This window comes from Punctularia strigosozonata (genome assembly GCF_000264995.1).
Source record: "Punctularia strigosozonata HHB-11173 SS5 unplaced genomic scaffold PUNSTscaffold_10, whole genome shotgun sequence".
In the NCBI taxonomy this organism is placed as follows: Eukaryota; Fungi; Basidiomycota; class Agaricomycetes; order Corticiales; family Punctulariaceae; genus Punctularia; species Punctularia strigosozonata.
Genome location: NW_006767442.1, coordinates 1,007,101 through 1,025,907, shown reverse-complemented (window position 1 = coordinate 1,025,907; position 18,807 = coordinate 1,007,101). Strand labels below are relative to the sequence as shown.

The 18,807-nt window shown below is 56.6% G+C and overlaps 5 protein-coding genes across 5 annotated transcripts in view; 3 read left to right on the top strand and 2 right to left on the bottom strand.

The window, feature by feature from the left end:
* The window catches only part of PUNSTDRAFT_145230 (uncharacterized protein), a 5,357-nt gene extending 1,847 nt beyond the window's left edge, over positions 1-3,510 (top strand). The window contains exons 2-10 of the mRNA XM_007386136.1: positions 60-1,431; positions 1,499-1,906; positions 1,980-2,045; positions 2,122-2,258; positions 2,321-2,486; positions 2,562-2,645; positions 2,703-2,761; positions 2,822-2,919; positions 2,994-3,510. Of these exons, the coding sequence (XP_007386198.1) occupies positions 1,662-1,906; positions 1,980-2,045; positions 2,122-2,258; positions 2,321-2,486; positions 2,562-2,645; positions 2,703-2,761; positions 2,822-2,919; positions 2,994-3,380 (1,242 nt within the window). The 5' untranslated portion in view covers positions 60-1,431; positions 1,499-1,661 and the 3' untranslated portion in view covers positions 3,381-3,510. The remainder of the gene's footprint in view (positions 1-59; positions 1,432-1,498; positions 1,907-1,979; positions 2,046-2,121; positions 2,259-2,320; positions 2,487-2,561; positions 2,646-2,702; positions 2,762-2,821; positions 2,920-2,993) is intronic.
* A 224-nt stretch (positions 3,511-3,734) lies between these two features.
* On the top strand, positions 3,735-9,033 carry PUNSTDRAFT_145229 (uncharacterized protein). The gene is made up of 12 exons (XM_007386135.1): positions 3,735-5,039; positions 5,736-5,973; positions 6,035-6,206; positions 7,271-7,512; positions 7,570-7,586; positions 7,644-7,709; positions 7,768-7,904; positions 7,955-8,120; positions 8,167-8,250; positions 8,300-8,358; positions 8,417-8,514; positions 8,588-9,033. Exons 1-12 carry the CDS (start codon positions 3,934-3,936, stop codon positions 8,918-8,920), a joined length of 2,718 nt encoding a protein of 905 aa, XP_007386197.1. The 5' UTR covers positions 3,735-3,933; the 3' UTR covers positions 8,921-9,033.
* A 152-nt stretch (positions 9,034-9,185) lies between these two features.
* PUNSTDRAFT_72884 (uncharacterized protein) lies at positions 9,186-10,530 on the bottom strand (the record flags this gene model as incomplete). Its single annotated transcript, XM_007386134.1, has 4 exons — positions 9,186-9,432; positions 9,498-10,116; positions 10,180-10,384; positions 10,453-10,530. 4 exons carry the CDS (start codon positions 10,528-10,530, stop codon positions 9,186-9,188), a joined length of 1,149 nt encoding a protein of 382 aa, XP_007386196.1.
* A 1,208-nt stretch (positions 10,531-11,738) lies between these two features.
* On the top strand, positions 11,739-16,753 carry PUNSTDRAFT_136551 (uncharacterized protein; the record flags this gene model as incomplete). Its single annotated transcript, XM_007386133.1, has 8 exons — positions 11,739-11,885; positions 11,942-15,106; positions 15,154-15,285; positions 15,341-15,416; positions 15,475-15,616; positions 15,670-16,222; positions 16,275-16,561; positions 16,615-16,753. 8 exons carry the CDS (start codon positions 11,739-11,741, stop codon positions 16,751-16,753), a joined length of 4,641 nt encoding a protein of 1,546 aa, XP_007386195.1.
* Positions 16,754-17,213: 460 nt separating this feature from the next.
* Positions 17,214-18,347, bottom strand: PUNSTDRAFT_145227 (uncharacterized protein). Its single transcript, XM_007386132.1, has 3 exons — positions 18,206-18,347; positions 17,759-18,152; positions 17,214-17,701 (listed from the first exon to the last, which is right to left on the bottom strand). Exons 1-2 carry the CDS (start codon positions 18,311-18,313, stop codon positions 17,838-17,840), a joined length of 423 nt encoding a protein of 140 aa, XP_007386194.1. The 5' UTR covers positions 18,314-18,347; the 3' UTR covers positions 17,214-17,701; positions 17,759-17,837.
* Positions 18,348-18,807: the final 460 nt, after the last annotated feature.

Sequence of the window (18,807 nt, the reverse complement as noted above, 5' to 3'; positions counted from 1 at the left end):
GGGGGGGGGGGGGGGGGGGGGGGGGGGGGGGGGGGGGGGGGGGGGAGGAGGAGGAGGAGGGGATGAGGGACGATTCGAGGCAGACGATGCCGGGTTTGCCGGCGAGGACGAAGCCGGTGAGCGGTGGGCGGCGGGCGTCTTTGGCAGGCTGGGACGCGTAGGAGACGAGGTCGGCGCGCTTGGATTTGGTGGAGAGAGAGGGGAGCCAGTACCATACGCGGAGGACGCGGGGGTAGTCCGAGATCATCGCAGAGGGCGGCGCGCGCTCGACGTCGTCCACCACGTGTTGATCCACCGGGCTGGCATACGAGGGAAGCAGTTGCTGGATGTGGTCCACCGCTTGCCCGATGTGGTCGAGCGCGCTCGTGTCTTGCCCGTCATGTGGGGTGGAAAGCGCGTTGGCGCATGCGTCGAGGAGATGCGCGAACGCGGTTCTGTTCAGCCAGTGCGGATGGCGCAGGCGGAGTTCGGGGAAAGGAGGGCGGTCGCAGTCCTTTTCGCCGCCTGCTGCCCGGGTCAAGGGAATCTCTATCGATAGCTCCAAGCATCGCTCCTCGGGCCCAACCGTGACGTCCGGCGGCGCGATGTGCAGCACGAGCGCGGCGCTCTGAGGCAGGTCGAGCCCAGACGTGTCCCTAGGCCCGTCCGCATCGTTTCCGGTTGACTCGAGATAGCCTCGGAGACGCTCGACTGCCGCCAGGTCCTCGTCGCTCTGGAAGAGTTCGCCGGGAAGGCAGTAGATGGCGTTGAGCATGTCATAGAGCGATAGCTGCTCAGCCAGGCATGTTTCAGATAGCGGTGATCGGGGAGGTTGTGCGGGCATGAGGCGACGCGCGCGGGATCTCCGCCCAAAGCCACGCCGGCGCCCTCGACGAAGACGGAGCGTCTTTGGCGAGTAACTCAGTAAGTAAGCTACGTACTTGACCTGTTAGGAAGCAGATGGCCGTCTTCGGGAAACGCCGTTTCTCGATCGGGTGCGGCCTGGGAAACCATTTGCTAACGCCTCCCGGTCCGAGCTCTTCCCCGAGGCCGGGCCCGTTTTGTGTCGCAGAGTAATTATGCTCATGTCCAACGACTCCACTGTCCACGTCTTCGTAAATCCCCATGCATGCGCGCAATATCTCTGCCAGGGAGCGAGGAGGGGAACAGAGCGCCCGATGCACTGGCGACGTGATCCAACCTCGGCGTGATCTCGAGGACCCCGCGGTCATATATTCGGCTGGGATTTCGAAGCGCAGCTAGAAGCAGCCCCCGCCGTCGCTTGGGGCCCTTTGGCTTGCGGCTTGCCTCTCTTGTCGACAGCTCGAGCGGGGGCGTCGTGATGCCTCGGACTTGACCAGTGCGCCCAACCCTGGATCTTACGCGCGCTCGTTGGTGGTGGTTGGTGGGACAGACACACCGACACAAGGCGGCGGCCCCTTGTCGTTCTTTGTGAGTAGCTTGTCAGCGCTGCGTCTCATCAGCTTCTCCCGACGGGTCGGGCTGCGACGCTTCGTAGACGCAAAGCTTGTTTGCTCGTCTTGCGGACGCCTTCGGTCCTCGCTGGAACACATAGCGAGCGGGGCTCCTGTCTCTCCTGCAATCAACACGTTCGCTGAACATGCATTTGTTTCCAAGGACGCTTCACACCCCCTTCCTCACGAGATAACGAGCCTATACACATGAACCATCCTGCTACCCCCCATGGCACGACACTTGCACTCGAAAACTTGTTTGCGTCGTCCTCGACCAGCAGCACACCCCAGCACACGATCCTCAAGAGGACCCTGAACATCCTCCTCGTGGTGCCCGATCCTGCTACGGCCGCTGGCGCTCAGGCCGTCAACCGAAGCTCCGTCGCCTCTCTCGCGTTCTTGGTTTGGGACATCTTGATTACGACCGATGACGAAGTCCGACTGATGTGGCCGTACGTCATCCTTCCCCCCTCTCGTACCGCTACTCCGGCGTGATCAATTGACCTGGCGGTGCTTTTTCTGAAGGCGATCGTGGAGTTATACCAAATACCTTTATTTCTTTGTACGATATTTCGCGGCGTGCGTCCAGATGTGCGTCTCCAAGATTCGTCCGTGGTTTGATCAGGGAATATTTGAAACTGATGATAAAAAAAACCCTTCGGCTCAGAACTATTTTATTCGTGGGCACCGAGATCTCCCGCCCGTTCGATTATACCCCGCACGCGTGCTTTGCGTGGCAGGTGTGGCAAGGAGTTGCCGCCCTGGCACTCGGCATAGCCGTGGATTGTATACTCATCCTACGACGTGCGTACCCAAACATACCTCGTCGTGCTCTCTCGGACTCCTAATAAGGGTGACCACCGCAGTGCATGCCTTGTACAACCGGAGCGCGCGCGTCAGGGCCGTCCTGTTCGCCCTTTTCGTCGCCGAGCTGCTCGGTATGGCCGTCAGCCTCGGGCTCGGGGTGGGCAAGATCAGCTTCGACGATGACTGCACCGTCACGTCGTGGCCGATCGAGTTTGTCGCCTATGGGTACGTCCTTCTCGTTTCTCGTTTCTCTCTCTCTCTAGTGACCAGGCTATCAACTCGACGATTGGGCCTACTTAGCGTCTTTCCGTTGGTGTTTCAGGGAATCCTGTTCGGCTTTACGGTCTGGCAATTCGTCAAGACGATGAGGCACGGGTGGGGGAGGTACGTTGCTGCCAGAATCCCAAAAGCTTCCGGTTTATTCAGGGATATGTATCATAGGACGCGCGTGTTGGATGTGCTGATGCGGGACGGGATGTGGGCCTTCTTTCTCATCTTCTGTGAATACCACTCCGGCCTTCCTCCGTCAGACTGCGCATCGATTCTGACTTCTATGGCAGTTGTGTACCTCCTGCAGGGAATCGTGTTCTTGCTACCAAGCGACGGCGCCTTTACCGGAGTGTTCTACGCGTGGCTATTGACAGCGTTCTCGTTCTCCGTGCGTTACTCGTTCGGTATAGAACGATCGATGCGGATCGTTCTGAAGATTTATATATATATATGCATGCACAGGGATACCGACTGCTGCTCAACATCCAGCGACTCGCGCCCCAACACAGCCGTGCACGGTCGAACCCCACCGGGCGGTCGACCGACTTCACGTCGACGCACATGGACTTTGCGACGAACGCGACCCCGAGCGGCGGCGAGTGTTATCGGACGATCGCGGGGTCGAGCACGCTCGCGTCGGGCGCGGCGACGACGGCGACGGCGTGCGAGTCCGAGTTGGCGGTGGAGGGATCGGGGATCGACGACGAGGGGCTGGAGATCGAGATGTTGCCGGTGGGGAAGCGGAGTGTGGCGTTCGATCTGGACGACGGTGAAGGTGGACGCGCGGCGGGGAAAAGGCGGGTGGGTTGGGATGATCGCGAGAGGTTGTCGCCGAGGCCGCACCGATGAGAGTGCGATGGGGGGGGGCGTATGTATGTGCTTGACGCTTGATTTTTTATTTCTTTACACAGCAGTTGTACTATTATGTTGCATGTGTCGTGGATAGTGATAAGTATTAATATTGCGTTGTTCGACGCGCTGACGGCTTAGGACCTTCCCCGTCCCCGGAAGGTTTACGCGAGATGGCACAAGTGCCGGCGACGCGTAGCGACACGGCTTTGCCTTACATTGCGTCCTCGTGTATCAGGCATGGTGAAGTCCTCGGTATTCATACCTCTGGCTCCCACCTCCCACTCAGTGGTCAGCGCTCAACGCTCAGTATTCACTCCTGGATTTATTATGAAGAGTTCTAAGATTTCCATGGGAAGTTACCCACATAGTACCCACGTAGCGAAGCCGCGCTAGCCTTTCGCCCGCGTCACCCTCCTCCCCTTGGTCTGTAAACTGATCCACTTCAAGTCGATGGTGGAAGGATGGACTCGACGTCCGAATCCTGCTCGAACTTGGGGCTGTCGTCGAGTATAAAGTGGATGTCTGTGGAAGGTCGGCCAACAAGAGCGTCATGTCTCTCCCGACCTCGCATCGTGCATTGAAACTCATCTCGAGGGATCAACCCCTCTCACTCCAGACCGTGCCTACGCCGCAAGCCGGACCCGGCTCCGTCGTCGTGCGCGTCTTAGCCGCGAACGTCATCTCCTACGCCAAAGAAGTCTACACCGGCGTCCGGCCGTACCCCTTCCCCACGCCGTTCACCCATGGATCGAGCTCCATCGCCCGCGTCGTCGCCTGCGGCCCGGACGCGACGAGCTTGAAGCCGGGCCAACTCGTCCTCTTCGAGTGCACCATCCGCGGCCGGGACGACCCCACCGCCGCTTGCCTCTCCGGACTCGCCGAGGGCTTCACCGAGGGCGGCGCGGCGCTCATGCGCGGCGAATGGCGGGACTCGACCTACGCGGAGTACGCCAAGTGTCCGCTCGAGAACTGCGTTCCTCTAGACGAAGGACGTTTGCTCGGGAGCCCGGGCGCCGGCGGGCTGGGCTATGCGGTGGAGGACTTGGCGCACCTCGCGACCCTCTCCGTCCCGTTCGGAGGGCTGGACGACGTCGGATTGAAGGCGGGCGAGACCGTCGCGATCGCTCCCGCGACGGGCCACTTCGGCGGCGCGGCCGTGCGCGTCGCGCTCGCGATGGGTGCGCGGGTGATCGCGATGGGCCGGAACGCGGACGCGCTGGCGCACTTGGAGGCGCTCGACCCGTCCCGCGTGTCCACGGTCAGGCTCACGAACGACCTCGACGCGGATCTGGGCGCGCTCAAGGCGGCAGCGCGCGGCCCCGTCGACGTCTTCTTCGACATCTCACCCCCGATGGCGGCGAAGTCGACGCACGTCAGGGCGGGCATCGCCGCGCTCCGATATGGCGGTCGCGTGAGCCTCATGGGCGGCGTGTTCGGCGACGTCGCGTTCGACTACATCTCGTTTATGCACCGGAATTTGACGCTCAAGGGAACGTGGATGTATACCCGGGAGCAGCTGCAGCAGCTGCTGAAGATGGTCGAGACGGGGGTGTTGTCTATCGGTCCAGGGGCTGGGATACAAGTGGTCGGGAAGTACGGGTTGGAGGAAAGCGCGCAGGCGCTCGATGCGGCTGCTGCCAACGCTGCATCGGGCAAGTACGTGGTGATTAGCCCCTAGTTCTTGGGCGAAATCTGTATCGCATCTCGTAGCAATGTATCAAACGATTAATATTATATCTTGCGGGGTGAAGCATTCGATGTACTTGACAGGACTGGGTATACGTAGTGCTTATTTAGCAGACAATCTTACTGTCATATAGCATTGCTAACGAATGCAGGTGGTAGACCAGTCGTACGTGGCGTAAATACCCGCGGAAATATTTGAGGCATCCGAAGGCGCAGGGCTTGCGTCAACGCGACCGAACTTCATCATCTTGAGCGCAGCTTCGGCTAGCTTCGGCGTCGATAGCATCTCGCAGTACCTACTTGTCTATGCTGGATACACTCATGCCTCCGGCTACCGGTACATCGCTCGGCATCTTCGCGATGGCCTGAAGACTGCAGAGTCTCGAGTTCGCTAACCAACTGATGGGAGGTTACCCACTTTCAGGTTGGCGGTAGCTTGGTACCCATTTGCTCGGGATCCGCGTCATCGGACGGTATCCTCCTGTACATTCAAATGGCTTGCATACCGAACCACTTCAGATGCCATAGCTTTACCGACGCTTGAGTGCGACTCGTTCTTAGGGCCATCAGCCAGTATAAGAAGATGATGCTAGAACACCGAGACAGCATTCGTACAAGAGCGACATGTCCTTGCCGGCCTCGCATCGCTCGCTTAGTTATCTCAAGGGACCAACCCCTCTCACGTCAGTCCGTTCCTACACCGCAAGCCGGATCAGACTCCGTCGTCGTGCGCGTCCTAGCCGCCGCGGACGGGCTGGGATCTTCGGTGGAGGAGCTCGTGTATATCGCGACCCTCGCCGTTCCTTTTGGAGGACTCGACTATGTCGGATTGAAGGCGGGCGAAACCGTCGTCATCGCACCTGCCACGGGTAACTATGTAGGAGCGGCCGTGCACTTGCAAGAGGTGCGCGGGTGATGGCGATGGGGCGGAACGTGAGGCGCTGGCGCGCTTGGAAGCGCTCAAGACCGCGCGCGTGGCCGCAGTCAGGATCACGAACGACCTCAATATCGATCCAGCGGCGCTTAAGACCGCAGCGCGAGGGCCCGTCCACGTTTTCTTCGACATCTCGCCCCAGATGGCGGCGCATTCGACGCACGTTAAGACTGGAATCGCCGCCCTCGGTTATGGCGGGTCGTGTCAGCCTGATGGGCGGCGTGCGATGGAGCGACGTCGCGTTCAACTACGCCTCCTTCATGCACCGTAACTTGGCACTCAACGGTACACGGATGTACTCCCGGGAGCAGCTGCAACAATTTATGAAGATGGTTGAAACAGGGGTGCTATCTCTTGGCGCGAGGTCTGGCATCGAGGTGGTTGGGAATTACGGGTTGAACAATGGGAGGAGATGCTCGATGCTGCTGCGGCTCACACTACGTCAGGCAAGTATGTGGTAATCAGCCCTTAGGGGGCATATGGGCTAGGACAGGGCGCCACTTGTAGTGTCGCAGCGGCGTGAGGTTGCGCTATTATAACTTGCTTGTGACAGATCTGTAATGTACACGCGCTGGCTATTCCCACCTTACAACGCTTTCATGCAACTTACAATCGCACGCGCGCCAGCCCAATGTTCTGTGCATATTTTGAACCTGGTAGGATCTGCCCATCTTTCTTGGCTTCTTACAACCATAGAAACGACCCACCCACAATTAAATTCCGCAACAATCCTGACTGACAGTGTATTGAGATGTTCGCATGGCATCGCCACCAAGGCACCCCCGCAGCGGCGGCTCCCCATAAGGCGGAAGCTATTCTTATCGCGAAATATCGCACCCGGTATTCCACCGGCTAGTGTTTGCTCTTGCACTCACACCCTGGGCGGTTCGCGGGCGGCGCCCTCAAAACATACACGTAACTACATGCTTATTCACCATTACTTGCACCACTGCTAGCTGGCGTCGACTCTAGCATTTGCAAACACGAGCTTTCTATTAGGGGTACTACTTCGCGGGTGAGTGACAACGCATATGTGTTCGTCTTCTCGAGAGCGCCCTCGACGTGTTGGACGCATTGCTCCGATGAAACAACCTCCTGGGCCTCAGCTCGACGCTCATAATCCACTGTAAGATGGAGCGCGGTGTCCCACCCACCGAGCGTTTGTTATGTGTTCAGCATAACGTTGCTGCGCGCAACGCCCTCTCGGCGTTGATCGTGATTGTATATCTGCCCGTACAAGATATGCTAACACCATCTTCGTATACAGCATTTCTAAAGCCCTCTGGAGGCCACGACCCGGCATCTATGCCCTACCGCTATGATCATCAACTATCGAATGCGGACATGAGCTGGCTCCACCTGGCACCATCCCAATCACCTTCCTTGCACCAACATGTTCGAACACCATCCGAGGCCGCTGATTCAGCTGGCGCGCAGGCCGTCAATCGCAGCGCACTGGCAGCCCTTGTTTTCCTCGTCTGGGATATCCTGATCACAATGGACGATGAAGTAGGTGATGTTCATAGCTCTCGATTGAATGCTACTAACGACGATCGGCGTTGGCAGATCAAATTCATGTGGTTGTGAGTACCCGCATCACCTCCATACTGACAACGACTCTAACTGCGTCGTGATCGCAGTAAAAATTGGAGCTACACCAAAGCACTTTACTTCTTCGTCCGTTACTTCGCTGTTATGGTTCAAGTGTGAGCCCTTCGCGCAATCCCATCCCATGTCAAATCCTGAGGCAGAGGTTGCTGTCAGTTCTACTCTGCTTGTGGGAACGGAGCTCACGCCACAATTCCACTTCACGTCGCATGACTGCTTCATCTGGCAAGTATGGCAAGGAGCCGCTGCCATAGCGCTTGAGATGGCTGTTGATATCGTTCTCATTCTACGATGTAGGTACCTGTCATCGTCTTTCGCACTTTGCTTACCAGTCATGGTCTAGTGTATGCCATGTACGGTCGCAACCGGACCGTCGGCATCGTGATTGTCGCTGCTTTTGTCGTTGAAGTCATCGGCATGGCTGTCAGTCTCGCGTTAGCGCTCCCTCTGATCACGTACGACCATATATGCACGGTTACGTCCGCGCCTCCTGCCCTTGCCATATATGCGTACGTGCACCCGACGCTTGGAAGACATGCACTGACAGCTCTGTAGTGGATTTGCCATAATCTATCAAGGGATACTCTTTGGTTTCACAGCGGTCCAATTCGTGAAGTCCGTACGCACCGGATGGGGGAGGCGAGTGGATCCACCGCGTGGTGATGTCCGTGAAATTGACTGACTTCAGGACTCGCGTGCTCACGATCCTGATACGTGACGGCACTTGGGCGTTCTTCCTCATTTTCTGTGCGTCGTTTACAGTCGACGCTGTGTTTTCGTCGATTAATCACGTGGACGTCGGCAGTCATTATGTTGCTTCAGGTCATGCTGTACGCCGTTCCTGACCATGGCCCTTATACGGGGATCTTTTTCGGATGGCTGCTTACTAGCTTCTCATTTTGCGTGAGTCGCAGCACGTGGAACATCTAGGAGGTTTCGCACTGAGTCAATAATACCCTTGCCTTTGTCTTTCTAGGGCTATCGTCTTCTTATCAATGTCCAGAGCTTGGCCCTTCAACACAGCCGTTCACATCTTGGGTCGAGTAGCGCTTTCACATCGAGAGTGACCTCGACGCATATGGAATTTGCGTCGCATGGCAGACCTCTTCCCCGCGGCGAAGATACCTCTGTCTCAGGAGAGCAGATTGAAGAGGGATATATTGAGGAACTGGATACCCCTGAAGAATTCGAGCTACGGGCACCGCCCGCGAGCCTCCAGGGACAATCTCAAGACGAGCTGAATGTTCAGGTGGAGAGATCTCGCAGTTGCGAAACGAGCAAGGATCATCAACATCACGAGGAAGTCTAACCACATTCCATAGTTTTCGTCACAAGGGTATATAACACGTTGTATAATGACCACATATCATTACTGTAGATTGTAGATATTGATAAACACCCAATGTTGCTACCTGTGAGAAACCCGAGAAGTTTAATCGTTGGAGTGGGTTTGGACTGCCCCGCATAGACTGAGAATTGTCCACTTGGGGGTTGCTTCTCTCGAGCTTCGCGCGGTGGAGTAGCGTACAGGATAACGCGAAGTTTGGATCATTGCATGAGATTGTTACATGCCCTTATTTCGATGCTCCCGCAAAGACGGCTTCGTCCGCAAATTTCGCGTCCGAAACCGTATTCATTGTCACTTTACCGGGCTCCACGCCATCGGCCCCGAGTTCTCTCCCAGCGGGATGTATGTTCAGCCATATCCATTTGTAGGCAACGTGGTGCTTGACGGTAGACAGCCAGCGGCGTGTAAGTGAGTTGCTTGGATCCGCCCATCCTTCCCATTCGTACCAGTGCTCCGTGCCCCACAGGCAGTTGCTGTTCATGTCCGCGTCGTCAGAATGGAACCATGGGTGCGTGTACAGTGGCGAGAGGGTACGTACAAATGCAGGAACTTGGGGAGTATAGCTTCATTGGCGTGGGCGGTATTCGCGGTATTGATCATGCGCTGCGTCTCGTCTTCTTCGGAGACCGCGTCGTCGCCGAGCTCAGCCCCGGTACCGTACATGTCCTGCAGGCAGGAGCTCACCTCCCATTCAATGGGTAGGTGCTTGAAGATGTCCGGTCGACCCGCAACGATCGCCCAGTAGTATCCCTGGTCGCCGAGCTTCACGTTCTCGTAGTGCCCCGTCTCCGGCGAGGGCGGGCCAAACATGGACACGAAGGCCGGAGGGCTGAGTGCGCCCCTTCCGTCGTTGTGCGAGTCGGAGCGGTAATGTTCTGAGTCCATGAGCCGCAGTTTGCGCAGCTTTTCGAGATCCATGAGCATTACGCATGAACATATCTTCGATGCGTCGTGCCAGTCTGGGGTGCTTTGATCCATGTGCGTCGGCATACTCAATGCGGTGCCGGGCTTGTCCGCCGATTCCCAAGGATCGAAAGCGTCGAACCGGCGCCAAAGGAGAGTAGGGTCTGAGATGAATATAGCGTCCGTGTCGACGAATATCGATCGTTTGACGGTTGGTGGGAGGATTTCGTGGATGAATAGCTTCATGAGACCATCTGAAGGTGGCCAGCGTCAATAAGGCTGCGCCCTGGTAACTAAACATGACGGGCGCTACGAACATATACCGGAATAGTGTTCCGTGTAAATACCGCCTTCACGTCGTATGCGGGCCTCCATAGCTTCACGGGCCACGCGATAGAAGACGACCCGGATATCGTACCTTGGGCGGCGGACCAGGGATATTCTGCTCTCTAGGACCGACTGAGCACCTTCATCGCAGACAATATGAAAGGCCGTTGGTCTAGTAGTGTACATAAGGATAGACTGTCGGAAATGGAGGGGCGCAAGGATCAGAAGGTTATTATCGTCAGAGCAGTAGCATCGGAGCTTACTTTGATTAGCATAGCGCCTTCAGTGCCCGAGTCGGCGGAAAACATGACGAGCGAGAAGTGGACCTCTTCTCCCGCCATAGAGATCGCGCCTGTGTAAGGGGTGGTCGTGGTTGCGGGTGCCATTGATACATCTGAGACAGACGAGTCTATTCCAGATGTTGATATCTGCGACTTCGGATCCAAGTCGGCTCTGAAATAGTATAGAGGACCACATATGATGACGAAGAACAGTATGAAGGTCGTCATACGCCTGCGAGGACTGAGTAAACATAACCGGATGGCGCCTGTATAGCGCCGAGAGGGTGAGGGATGCCGGTCGGAAGCAGTCTGCGAGTGTCTGTCGAGAAAGCTTGCAGACTCTGAATCCGAAGGCTCAGTGGAGAGTGACGTCGACGACATCGACCGCAAGCGGAGAACAAACAACAAGGAGCTTGTCTGTCTGCATCGCGCTGGACCTTTTTCAACATATTATAGTCGCCTCGATGCGCGGCGGCATTCAGTGTAAATTCCCAGCTGCGCGGCCTGTGCCCGCCGTGATATCAGGGAACACCTTCTCCGTGCGAATGTGCTTTCACTGCTCTACGCGGAGGTTTAGCGCACAGTATGTATGTTACACTTATCACGGTGCCCTTGCATAAGTTCGTTTGAAGTGCTTGCGAGAGGAATCGTTGACCAACGAAGGGCTTGTAGTAGCGATGGCAAGCACCTCGGATCGTTGATAACGAAGTCGAGTGCGTACTCAGGCCCATCAACTGCAGACTGCGGTACCGGTGATACACTGGGAAAGTCGCTGCGACTCCGTGGAACGCCCTTGAGAACAACGCAATGTCAGCGCAAAATAACGTAGTGAGCCTTTGACTAAATGATGGGCGGGACTTTGAGGCTGTAGCCAACCAGAAATATTGTACTTCGAAAGGATGGAACCTGGTCGGCATGTTCTACGAAATAACTCTCGAGACTGAGCAGGTGTCTGAATGCTTGTTGCATCCGCCCGGAGTAATTATTGCATGTCTCTGATGTTATCTCGATGACAACCGTCCAGACCAAGAGCGTCGCGTAGCGTCATGGCGCAGTTGAAGTTTGAGGATGCGTAACGGTCACGTGACGCAGGCGCGTTGAACGAGCGGGGAATTTCCCCACGGTTTGAACCCCGTTCCTCCGACCAACCGCTTATCCAGAAGCGCCCGCGTTCTGAATCCCCTTTCCTCGCCTCGTGTTACGACGACAAGCCGCCGTTATTCATTGTCGTCAACCCGCGACAACAGCCAGCGAAACCCTAGCAGAGGATGGCCCGCCCCCTGCGAGACTCCCCCGGGCATGTCAACGGGCTCACGTCCCCAGGCATAACCCCGCTCCGCATAGCGAAACGCGATGGTTTCAGCCCTCCACCTGGCGAAGCCCTTTTGTCACCCAAACAACCCTCATCTCAGAAGGTCAGTGACGATCAGCCACGTCTTATCGCAGCAAGGTCAACATGATCTCCTGGTAGATGCATGTCTCCCAGCTCTCTCGTCGACAATCGAACACGTACAGTCGCCTGACCAAGGGCGGTCTAGTCTCGAAGTCGCCCTTCCGTAGCTCCATACCTGTTTCGTCCCCTGCGAAGACGCAAACGGTTGGTACGAGGAAGGTAAGCGGGGAGAAACGTCCTCGCCCGTTATCACTTCAAGGCCAATGGGAGAATGAGAACGGGCGCCCCTTGGGGTACAAACGGCGTCAGTCGAAGGGTTTCCAGGGCCTTCAGGAGCAGGAATATGTCTCCAAATCTCCCTTCAGGCGGTCGACGAGCGATGCTAGCAGCACCGGAAGCTCGGAGCGGGAGCAATCACAGCCTCCACCCGTTCCTCCAAAGGCACCCACGACCCCGACGAAAGCCAGGCCGAGTCGCGTACCGGTCCCTTCTTTGACACCCGAGGGCGTACCGGAAGCAGCTGGTCCTAGTGCGTCAAGAGATACCACGATTGAGCAAGCGCATGCTCGCCTGTTAGCAGAAACCGCGTCCCTCAGCGCACCTCCTTCGCAAAGCAACGGCTTCTTGCAACCTTCTCCCCGCTCCATCCTTGCCTCTTCGCCTGGGAGCGCCGGATCCCCCGCCAGGTCATCGCTCAAGTCGAAGCGGCTGCTCGGTCCTCGCGACGAGGGCTCGCGGCGGGAGCGAAGGAAGACCGTCACGTGGGATGAGCGGTGCGACGTGGTCGAGTTCGACCGCGAGTCGAGCATGGAGGATCCCTTCTTCTCTGATGAAGAGGAGGACGATTACTTTGGGCACGATGCCCGACCGGAGGAGGTGGGAGATGATAGCATGGATGTGGAGAGAAGTGCTGAGGACGATATGGGAGATGAGAAGGCCTCCATCGAGATGGGCGCCGAGGACAGTATTGTTGGACTGGTCGACTCCATGCTGCAGGACGCGGGCGAAGATCGCGAACCGCGCACGCCCACACACGAGCATCCGGACAAGGGCCACATGCTCATGGATGAAGGGATCGACAATGAGGACGGCGTACCTTACGGGCGAACTCATCATGCGGATCGCGCGAAGGCCGCACATCAGCAAGGCTACTTCGACCATCCGCCTCCGATATCCTCGACCCCGCCGCTGAGCACGTCGCCCCATACCCGTTCCCTCACCCTTACACCCCCGGCTCTGGCCAGTACTCCACCGAATTCCAATCGTCGTCCCAACCCGGAGCTGGGCCCAACCTCACCAGGCTCGCACGTACCATTAGGGAGGACGTCGCATGCGGAGCGTGCCCGTGAGGCCCATCGGCGCGACATCGACGACATAGAAAACGATGTTATGCAACTACCTGCTAGTCCGAGTCCCGTTAAGCGTTCGAGTACTGGCAGTCACATCGGTGGCCTTGTTCCTAGGATCGGATTGCCTGCTATCAGTGGTATGGATAATCTGGCGCACGCTGTGGCCTCTTCGGTTAACATTCGATCGATAGGTTCGGTACCGAGCCTTTCAGCGTCTTCGTCGCAGGATCCATTTGGCTTACCTGATATGAAAAGCGAACCTGGTGCCGATGGCTCTCTCTCCTTCAAATCCGAGTCTTCTGTCCAGGAGGTGGCCGTTAAGGAGGAAGAGCTGGAATCGGTAGATCTTAATGCCGCAAGCGCCCACCCGCGAAACTCTAGCCACGGCCGCGACCAGGGCTCGCACGTTGGCCACGAAGACGCTGATAAAAGTTCGCTTTCGACTAACGACGAGTTCCACGACGCTTTCGCTGAGTCACACGACGAATCGGAAGCGGAACATGGCCAACTGAATCGCAGCATAACGTCCATCGGGCAGTCTGACGTGTCTATTTCTGGATTCGAAGCTGCCCTGGGCCGGACTTCGACGCCACCGCTCAGCCCACCCGCTCCTCGTTCTGGTTCGCCATTCGTGCGCGGTGGCTCTCCGTTCGCACGCTCCGGGTCTCCGTTGATTGGCCGCGCTGCCTCGCCGCTGACCAGAGCCGAGGGTGAAGAGAACCTTGAGGGAAGCCTTAACGGAAGGCGTAGCCCACGCATAAGCAGGGAGGATGTCCACAGGCGACTTCTCACCCGGCGTTCCTTGGAAAGCCCCTTACGGGAGCTAGGACAGGGCGAAGCCTCTACCACCGGAGATTCTACGGCGGCCCAGCCCGGTAGAACCCTTCCTCGGCTCAGCAACGAAGCCCCCGCCACCGAACCTTCGAGCGCGGAAACTAGTGTGGCTACTGGATCTGATTGGCGGGACGCGACGTTCGAGCGTGCGGAGAGGCACCATGTCAGCATGCGCCGCGAGGACAACTACACATATGACGGCGTCATGAGCATCGATCCCGAGCCAGCACCCCAAGACCCTCCGCGACCGAACGTGTTACGGCGGGCCGGAACGGAAGTAGACATGGAAGGCAACAAGCTACAAGTTGTCAGCTCTTTCGAGGGTCTCAACATCGACTTCGCAAAACATGGCACGGAGGTCGAATCCCTCGGTGACATGCGGAGCGCACTCGACCGTCTCATGGAAGATGTAGCCAGCAGCGTCGACGGTGCCGAAGGTGTCTTGACTTCTCCTGGCCGTCACTCGAAGTTCGCAACGGAGATGCGGGGCTCGGGCAGCGGAATGCGTCGGAGCCAGGCCATGTGGAGGATGGAAGCCATCGTTACGGAAGGTGTTAAGCCCGGCCGTTTCGAGGTGCCGCCCGACGCGGAGGTGGATGAAAGCATGATGACGGAGATGACAGAGGAACCGGACAACTCGAACGACACAGGTCGCGGAAGTGATCACGCAGGCAGCTTAGAGTCAGCGGACACCGAGCGCGGCCTCATCAGCAGCAGCTTCAAGACGCCGCCGACAAGCCGGCCTTCTAGCGAATCTCCGATCCCTCCGCCTCCCCCACCCAAGGATGCGATTCGCACGAGGGAAGAAATGATCCTGGAAAAGCGGCGAGAAGCCCGTCAACGAGAGGAAGATGAAGCCATGGGTCGTGCGACCCCTCCGCGCGTTACATATCCTCAGGATGACCGCCCGAAGCAAAGGCGAAGCACGAGCACGACGGACGCCGAAATTGTCCAGACGCGAGCTGGCAAGGAAGTGATCCTTGACGTTCCAGTGGATGAAGCTGACCAGCTCGCGGACACTATTGCCAAGGAACTGCACAAACGTGATGGAACCAACCAGGTGAGCGTGAAGGTGCGCAGCCATGAATTCAACTAACGCGTCGCTAGAAATATTTTGTTCGCGAGCGGGATACGACCATATACGCCTCATCAGATGCAGGGCATGGACCCCAGTCGGATCACGCCGGTAGTGCCAGCAATGGCAGGGCATGGAGAACAGTACGGCGGCCTTCAGATATGGTAAGGACTCACTGGCACTTGTTTTGTTCGTTGTTTGAAACATGTCTCGCGTTAGAACGAATACGCCAAGCAAATCAAGGAGTATCGCGCGCAGCAAGGAGGAAAAGCCCACGGTAAAGTCTTCGTCAAAGGTCGGATTTCATTTACTCTCCTGCCTAGAAATGGCTGAGCTCTCTGCCTTTATTCCAGTTGTCGGCGTCCGGAATCTCAACGTTCCTTTACCTCAGCAAGCGACTGCTATGAGTTGTACGCTCAACAACGGAATTCACTACGTGACAACACCAGAATGCCGGCTATCGCGTGACTGCCGCATCGAGCAAGAGTTCGAGCTGTGAGCGGCCCTGCAACACTAATTTCAATGTCGGAGGTCTCACCTTAAATTAGGATTGAACATAGCAAGCTTGAATTCACTCTGACTCTCAAGATCCGGCGAGACCCTCATATCATCGCACAGTTCAAGGCCAACGCCGCTCCGCCTCCACCGCCGCCTGTTCAGCAAGCTCCACCCCCGGCTTCCAAAGGCGGTATGCGCAGCTTCTTCTCTTCGCCGAAGAAGCACAAGCAAGTGGCGCAGCCTCCACCGCCTGTTGCACCCGTGCATCGGCTTGAAGAGAATCTCGCTCGGTATCTCAAGCCTGATGGCACATTAGCACGCGCATTCGTCTCTTTCAAGGACATTGCCCAGTGGTGCGACACGCGCGTGTTCGAAATGAGCTGTCCCTTGATTGGTCAGAAGATCGAGGCGGGGAACAAGGTATCAACGCTACAAGTCGGCGAGCTGGCCTTGCAGATCTTCCGCTTCCCTTCTTTGCCAGGCGTGCCCGCGGATCAACTCCCGCAGAGCCTGGACGAATGTCTCAGGGGCATGCGACACGTTGCCTGGCATAAGGTGACCTACTTCGAAGGCACCTTAACACAGAACGGCGGAGACTGCACTGTAGGCCAATCCTGAATTATCCCATTTTCATGATGCTCATATTTAATCGTAGTCGTGGCGCCGTCGCCAGTTACGGGTCATTGGCGCCAACTTGGTTGCATTCAACGATGTGACCAAACGCGCCACAGCCACCATAGATCTCCGCAAGGCTATTGCGGTCGAGGACGACCAAGCACGGACAAGTCTTCTGTTGAGCCCTGCTTCCGACCCCGCAGCCCGCAGCCGCTGGGTTGAAGAATTTGACGGCCCATGCGGCGTCGAGCGGTCTTTCCGATTGATCTTCCCCGCTGGCGAGGAGATTGCATTCTTCGCCGACACGGATGAGGAAAAGGCAAAATGGTTCGTAATCTCGATTAAGCCATAATAACGATGGTGCCTAACCTCATTCTCAGGCTCGAGCTTCTCCGTGCCTTGGTTGGCAGGATCCCACCAAACCCGTTATGGGCAGAACTGCTATGGTTACGCCAAGCTGAACTTGCCCGTCAAGATACAGTATCTCCGTCGTCGTCCGGTTACTCAGCAAGACAATAACCGCCTGCTCTTGACCAGCTACGTGCGACCGGGGTATTGGAGAACCTCGTTACCATAAGTCATCCCTCGCATAATGCTCTAGAGTAAATTCAATGTATTCTATCAGCCCCTTTTTTGTCTCACCGCTCGTCTGCTTTCGGTATTCTGATGCTATCGATTCCACTCCGTGCAGTGTACGCTAGCAACCGTGCCAACTCATGTATTTATTCTCGTTTCAATCAATTTCCGATACGGCAGGAACAATCGTTGGTTCCGTTATTTGATACTTCTTTCATCGTTGAACGTTGAACGTTGAACGACGGCTCCGAGCGCGTGCAATCACCATCTCTTAGGACAAACTAGATCTACAAACAACTGATATATAGCGACACGGGTCTCATAGATCCCAAGAATTGCATGCGCAGTGGTGCGCGAGAGGCCACACATCAAAACGGTACGTCGCAAGTGCCACTTTTCTGATCTTGTGCTCTTTTTCGCCCGGGCGGCAAGCGCACAAGGGCTATATAGGTCTTGATATGGTGTCCGATGTGACCGTGGAGGATACTGATAGGGTCGGACGTGAAGGTGCGACGAGTACCATGCACTATATACCGGAAGTGCAGCACTCCTTGGCGTCCGATCATAGTCCATGGGGCCCTAGAAGGAGATATGTTTGGTATCATTCATGTTGAAAGGCATCAAAACAAATACATCCAACATGAAAGAAACCACATGCAGCAAATTGTCAAGGAACAACAAGAAGGGGAGAGCATCAATTAAAATTTGGAATCTGAGTTATAGTGGCACACAGAGCAGGCCCGATACCGCAGTAGGTCAGCCCTCCTCCGCGCCACCGACGATTTCAAGTAATGAATGTGGGGAAAAAGGTCGCAAGACCCGACATGGACATGGAGAAGCGGACCATTGACGGAACATACGACAGTCGCAACATAGTGACACATCTTGGAACTACGGGAACTGCGTAAACTCGGTGTTATTGTACCTGAGAAAGCATTGTTTACTCACGGTGTGGGCAGTACGGTTTCGCGGTTGCTACGCAAGGCCAGCGGGAGGACCGCCCCGCGGTCTGAACGAAGCCCGGGGGTTAAAGACGCTTTCCTAACCATGACTGTATGCGGCCTGGAGGCGGCGCAGAACGGGATCGTTCCTTCATGCCCGGAGCTTCCAGCAAGTCGGCAGACTCTGCGTATACCGGAGGTTCGTCCTTGATCGCCCTCCGAACGTTGACGTCTAGAATTTCGAACCGCGAAAGGGTCGCGATGACGGCAGGCCAGGCATTCGGGGAGATCGTGACCGTCTTAGTCGTATTCTGAACGAAGACGGTGAGGGAGAATGATATTCGATCGCGGTCGAGTCCCGAGAGCTCTGGAAAGGCCATCACTGCGTCTGCGACAGCTTGCTGGGCAAGAATGAGCAACCTGAATCACAATTGGCCATTGGAGCGTGTCGTACATCATATTGGGAGGCTGGCTTAACGTAAACCATTTGCTCTTGGTAACGATAAGTCAATATATCCGGGGTGTTGGATTGGATAGAGCATCCATGGGGTGTAGCAGACATGACGGTACGTAGCGCGTTGGCGGCTACTACACCGCTGAAGCACTCGTCCTTTATGTAGGTGCACGAACACAGCATTTTTGGTATCACTGCTCACGTCGCCAAACCTAAATGCACTAGACTTGGTGTCTATGCAATGTACCTGCATAGACACCAAGTTGACTGGGATGGCAGTTTAATGCGCCTCCAAGGTTCTGCAACGCCAAGTATACAGCTCCACACTAAATATCGTAGCTCAGGATTGGCGTCACCGAAGCCCGACACAGCCATCGTGCTGTGCAATAAAGGCTCGATAGCTTGTCTTGTGTCTGACAAGTGATCTTTACTCTGATGCACGGTCCACAGCAGTATTTTGCGGGGCAAGAAGGGCAATGGAGTTCGTGATCAGCCCTCTTCTGAAACGGCATGGATGTGGTGTCGGTATCCGCAACGCCGGTCAAAAATCCACAGTTACCTCCGTCTCAACCCGCCCTTGAGCTCTCCAGACCCGACCGGTA

What these genes read in the sequence shown, in the direction of transcription:
- PUNSTDRAFT_145229 (XM_007386135.1), top strand. Translation starts at nt 3,934, where the DNA reads ATGTCTCTCCCGACCTCGCATCGTGCATTGAAACTCATCTCGAGGGAT. An exon ending in TATCGTTCTCATTCTACGAT is followed by an intron (nt 7,905 to 7,954) that starts GTAGGTACCTGT and finishes GTCATGGTCTAG; the next exon opens with TGTATGCCATGTACGGTCGC. An exon ending in TTACTAGCTTCTCATTTTGC is followed by an intron (nt 8,515 to 8,587) that starts GTGAGTCGCAGC and finishes TTGTCTTTCTAG; the next exon opens with GGCTATCGTCTTCTTATCAA.
- PUNSTDRAFT_145227 (XM_007386132.1), bottom strand. Translation starts at nt 18,313, where the DNA reads ATGTCTGCTACACCCCATGGATGCTCTATCCAATCCAACACCCCGGAT. An exon ending in AGCCAGCCTCCCAATATGAT is followed by an intron (nt 18,153 to 18,205) that starts GTACGACACGCT and finishes ATTCTTGCCCAG; the next exon opens with CAAGCTGTCGCAGACGCAGT.